We start from the raw sequence: 6000 nt of genomic DNA, 5'->3' as shown, positions 1-6000 counted from the left end.
CACTCAATGTATTCTCAGGTAAAAATCATAACGTCACGTACACTCGATGTATTCTCAGGTAAAAATCATAACGTCACATACACTCAATGTATTCTCGGGTAAAAATCATATCGTCACGTACACTCAATGTATTCTCAGGTAAAAATCATATCGTCACGTACACTCGATGTATTCTCAGGTAAAAATCATAACGTCACATACACTCGATGTATTCTCAGGTAAAAATCATAACGTCACGTACACTCAATGTATTCTCCGGTAAAAATCATAACGTCACGTACATTCCGTATATTCTCAGGTAAAAATTATATCGTCACATACACTCAATGTATTCTGAGGTAAAAATCATAACGTCACGTACACTCAATGTATTCTGAGGTAAAAATCATAACGTCACGTACACTCAATGTATTCTCAGGTAAAAATCATAACGTCACGTATATTCCGTATATTCTCAGGTAAAAATTATATCGTCACATACACTCAATGTATTCTCAGGTAAAAATCATAACGTCACGTACACTCAATGTATTCTCAGGTAAAAATCATAACGTCACGTACACTCAATGTATTCTCAGGTAAAAATCATAACGTTACGTACATTCCATATATTCTCAGGTAAAAATCATATCATCACGTACACTCAATGTATTCTCAGGTAAAAATCATAACGTCACGTACACTCAATGTATTCTCAGGTAAAAATCATAACGTCACGTACACTCAGTATATTCTCAGGTAAAAATCATAACGTCACGTACACTCAATGTATTCTCAGGTAAAAATCATAACGTCACATACACTCAATGTATTCTCAGGTAAAAATCATATCGTCACGTACACTCAATGTATTCTCAGGTAAAAATCATAACGTCACGTACACTCAATGTATTCTCAGGTAAAAATCATAACGTCACGTACACTCAATGTATTCTCAGGTAAAAATCATAACGTCACATACACTCAATGTATTCTCGGGTAAAAATCATATCGTCACGTACACTCAATGTATTCTCAGGTAAAAATCATAACGTCACGTACACTCGATGTATTCTGAGGTAAAAATCATAACGTCACATACACTCGATGTATTCTCAGGTAAAAATCATAACGTCACATACACTCAATGTATTCTCAGGTAAAAATCATATCGTCACGTACTCTCAATGTATTCTCAGGTAAAAATCATAACGTCACGTACACTCAATGTATCCTCAGGTAAAAATCATAACGTCACGTACACTCAATGTATTCTCAGGTAAAAATCATAACGTCACGTACACTCGATGTATTCTCAGGTAAAAATCATAACGTCACATACACTCAATGTATTCTCGGGTAAAAATCATATCGTCACGTACACTCAATGTATTCTCAGGTAAAAATCATATCGTCACGTACACTCGATGTATTCTCAGGTAAAAATCATAACGTCACATACACTCGATGTATTCTCAGGTAAAAATCATAACGTCACGTACACTCAATGTATTCTCCGGTAAAAATCATAACGTCACGTACATTCCGTATATTCTCAGGTAAAAATTATATCGTCACATACACTCAATGTATTCTGAGGTAAAAATCATAACGTCACGTACACTCAATGTATTCTGAGGTAAAAATCATAACGTCACGTACACTCAATGTATTCTCAGGTAAAAATCATAACGTCACGTATATTCCGTATATTCTCAGGTAAAAATTATATCGTCACATACACTCAATGTATTCTCAGGTAAAAATCATAACGTCACGTACACTCAATGTATTCTCAGGTAAAAATCATAACGTCACGTACACTCAATGTATTCTCAGGTAAAAATCATAACGTTACGTACATTCCATATATTCTCAGGTAAAAATCATATCATCACGTACACTCAATGTATTCTCAGGTAAAAATCATAACGTCACGTACACTCAATGTATTCTCAGGTAAAAATCATAACGTCACGTACACTCAGTATATTCTCAGGTAAAAATCATAACGTCACGTACACTCAATGTATTCCCAGGTAAAAATCATAACGTCACGTACATTCCGTGTATTCTCAGGTAAAAATCATAACGTCACGTGCACTCAATGTATTTTCAGGTAAAAAATCATAACGTCACGTACACTCAATGTATTCCCAGGTAAAAATCATAGTGTCAAGTACACTCGATGTTTTCCCTGATAAAAATCAATTAGATGAGTTCATATTAATTGATTTACTGTCATGTTGTAAATTTTGAATGAATTTACCGGGTGGCAGTAAATACACACGGTGCTTTGAACCTTCTCGAAAAGAACTTGAGTCGAAACTTCGACTTTAGTCTGAGATACTACTCAAATTCTGACTGCTCAAACAGAAAAAAAAAATACATCCAAGTTGGCCGGTCACGCTCCTAAACGTCAAAATACATATGTTCAGGAAACCTTATTGAAAGCATTGTTACTAAACGTAAATACATAATGCCTATATGTTGTGTGCTTGCAATTGAATTTGTGAGCTACTGGATTTTCAATCGCAAGGGGTGTCTTCCAGGTTGGGTGCATGGGCTCAAAGGGACACCTATAATGATTAAATGGCGTATTTTTAAAATTGAACGATTTCGGCTACCACGGAACAGGCAGCATAGCAACTGTTAATACCATGTTTTTGTTGAATGTCGTCTTTTGCACCGTACTTTTCTTGACAAAGTTCAGAGGGTGGATCGTGTGTGATTTTCGGCAATTTTCGATGGAAGGCCTTATATCATAAAGGTATACACCCGGGGTTGCTGTTTTAGAATATAAGACTTTACGGATATGTAATCCTCGTCATGATTATGTCCAGCCCCCGGGCTTTCACACCTAGGACAGGTGAACACTCACTTCCGTGCATTAGTCAAACATGGAGCTGTTGTACAGAAGGTGGGTATCGTTTTCATCCAGGTTTTAAATCATTATTTAGGGACAATTAAATCATTATTTAGGGACAATTAAATCATTATTTAGGGACACTTAATCATTACTTAAATCATTATTTAGGGACAATTAAATCATTATTTAGGGACACTTAAATCATTATTTAGGGTCAATTAAATCATTACTTAAATCATTATGTAGGGACACTTAAATCATTATTTAGAGACACTGGAGACAAACAAAAATGGATGCATGGGGTGATATATTTTTTTTTTTTTAGCTTAAAGTAAAAAAATAATAATAAAAAATAATGGACTTGTAAATTTTCCATGATGGTAAAAAGTTGAAATATATAACCTCCTCCCTATACAACTCTACATGAATTTTCCCTACTGTTTTGAGAATACTGTTACGGTAAATTGAATTCATTTTACATAGAAAAACAAAATTTAAATTTTATTTTCATCATTTTGAAAAAAGTTTTTAGCAAGTGTCGTTAATAGCATTTTGATAAATACAATGTAGCATGAATTTGGATAAATTGGAAAATCAACCATATCTGAAATTTTCCATTTTCCCAATAAGAACTTTTTTTCATATTTTATACAACTAAGGTTGTATTACTGTATCAGCTAATCCTTCCGAGAGAAAGGCATAAGACATTTTATGAAACTGGTCCTAAACGATTAGTACCGCTCTCCTTTTGTGTGTCCTATGATAAATACCCCCCCCCCTCTCTCTCTGTAATTGTTTTGTCATGACGACACAAAATGAGTTTTTGTAAAAAAAAAAATGATTTCAATCGATGTTGTAAGGCTTCTTTTTATTGACCAATGTGAAGAAAAGGACAAAAATATAACTTTGAAGTTTTAAATTTTTAAAAGTTTAAAAGAGTGGAAATTTGTATGTCCTACTGTGTGAGGAGAGCTATCAATATCAAAATGATATCAAGCTGTTGTAATACCAGGACTATAACCCAGTGACCCGGCCCAGTTTGTACAGATATCGCTGACCAGTACTGTGAGTTGATGAATGATTTATCAAACTATTATTATTTTTTTTTTTACAGATGGATGTTCCTTCTCATAGTGTATATTTCAGGAATTGTTGTTTCTTACCCCCAATTTCGGGGACAGATTCCTAACGGGGAGCAGGTGCCCGACCCCTACACGGACGGTGTGTGGTCCGCCGTAGGCCACGCTAATCCTAAAGGTGGACATGAGAGAAATCCATTCGGTAACGACTTTGCTGCGTCCGGAATGGTAGGCATATATATAATAATGGATTTGATTTGCTTTCGTTTTATTTTCGCTATGTTATGGTGGAAATATCACGAAATGAAAGCTGCAGTGAACATACACACATAAATAAAACGTTCTCTATAAAATGGAGAAAGAAAATCAGAAGCTGTATTTACAGTATTTAAAAATCAATATAATGAGTTTTTGTTGTTAAATTCTCTTACATTTCTCGATATATAAGCATTGTGATGCGCAATTAAGTAATCTGTCGACCTGATAGACCCAATGACTCATAGAGAGAGAAAACAAGCCGCGTTACAAAAAAGGAATATGATGTTCAGTTTGTTTTATATACATTTAACCCTATACAACACTCAACACAGATATTCTATTTCTCAAAGATATGTAACATTCAGATCAATATTACACTGTATTGTAGACATGGTCGGAGACCCTCTGTAGAACTGATTCTGACGGGGACGGGAGGAGTAATGGGGAAGAGCTCGGCGACCCTGACTGCTCGTGGAACCAGAGTCATCCCTTAACAGGGCGCGCCATTAGTCATCCAGGTAACTCATAACTACCCATCAGTTGACTAATAATCATACATCGTGATAATTGTAACATGTCGTTATGTAAGAGAATGGTCATGCTTTTGGACAGGTGTCTGCGAACCTATGGATGACAACCGATGTAAAGGAAAGAACGATTGGGTGGTTTGCAACAGAAAGAACGAACTGGAATGTGATTTGATATATGATCCAGGTAAGATTGAAATATAATTTCCCATATATCTTCTGGTGATTTAAAGATTGTCCGATATAAAGAATAAAACAAAACCAACAAGCAAGCAACGAGATGACTCTGAATATATTATTTTTGGAAAGGATGTCACTTTTTATTTCAGAAACGCAATATTTCGACATCAAGTTTCCTCGACGAAGAGTTCCTTCAAAGAAGACGACTTATACATGCATGGTGGTGGAGGTACCGGAGGTGGGAGACCACCACATGGTGGCTAACAAACCCCTCGTAGACAACGATCACGTGATGCATCATATGCTGCTTTATGGTTGTGAAGGTAACCTACAAAATGCCATATTTTAACATTTAAATATTTAGAAAATCTTGTTCATAGAAAGTTTAAATGGTACAGCATATTGTAGGAGATGCCGTTCCAAAGTTGAACACACCGTACGAATGCGGCATGGAGCCTTCCATGGGTTGTAGAGATCTACTAGGTATATGGCAAGTCGGACTGCAGGGAGAGTGCATGCACCCTGACGCGGGCTTCCGGTTCGGAAAAAACGGATATCGACATCTTGCTCTGCAGGTATGTTTTTATCCAAAACAATTTCTATCTTTTGTGGAAATCGGATATAACCACATTGATATTTAAGATTGACATATTTTTCCTAGAACTTACTAATGATCCTATTTTGGAGTAGTAGTTTGATAACATTAAAGACTGCTTGAATCGTTTTCCAGATGCACTGGACAAACATACAAGAACGGTCCGATTTCTACGACAGTTCAGGGATGAGGATATTCTACACGACCTCCCTCCGACAGCACGACGCCGGGACCCTGTGGGTGGGTCAGATGTTCTTGGAGATTCCTCCCCACACACCGGAAATAGATGTTGAAGGTGTATGCTCCTCCGAATGTACGGCCAAAATTTTCACGGAAAATCTCAATGTAATTGGAGCGATAAATCACATGCATACATTGGGTAAGTTTGTAAATCATACTAATGTATGTACAGATGTTTGTGTAAATCATACTAATGTATGTACAGATGTTTGTGTAAATCATACTAATGTATGTACAGATGTTTGTGAAATTATATTTCTCAGATTCCGATTT

The 6000-nt window shown here is 36.0% G+C and overlaps 1 protein-coding gene across 1 annotated transcript in view; it reads left to right on the top strand.

Annotated features, from left to right (window-relative positions):
- The first annotated feature begins 2879 nt into the window (after positions 1 to 2879).
- The window catches only part of LOC125680127 (gamma-aminobutyric acid receptor subunit beta-like), a 29612-nt gene continuing 26491 nt past the window's right edge, over positions 2880 to 6000 (top strand). The window contains exons 1-7 of the mRNA XM_048919566.2: positions 2880 to 2899; positions 3963 to 4155; positions 4574 to 4703; positions 4798 to 4899; positions 5042 to 5215; positions 5301 to 5467; positions 5623 to 5866. Coding sequence (XP_048775523.2) covers positions 2880 to 2899; positions 3963 to 4155; positions 4574 to 4703; positions 4798 to 4899; positions 5042 to 5215; positions 5301 to 5467; positions 5623 to 5866 — 1030 coding nt within the window. The remainder of the gene's footprint in view (positions 2900 to 3962; positions 4156 to 4573; positions 4704 to 4797; positions 4900 to 5041; positions 5216 to 5300; positions 5468 to 5622; positions 5867 to 6000) is intronic.

This window comes from Ostrea edulis, chromosome 2 (genome assembly GCF_947568905.1).
Source record: "Ostrea edulis chromosome 2, xbOstEdul1.1, whole genome shotgun sequence".
In the NCBI taxonomy this organism is placed as follows: Eukaryota; Metazoa; Mollusca; class Bivalvia; order Ostreida; family Ostreidae; genus Ostrea; species Ostrea edulis.
The sequence above is the reverse complement of the archived record's forward strand: the minus strand, read 5'-3'. Positions and strand labels throughout refer to the sequence as shown.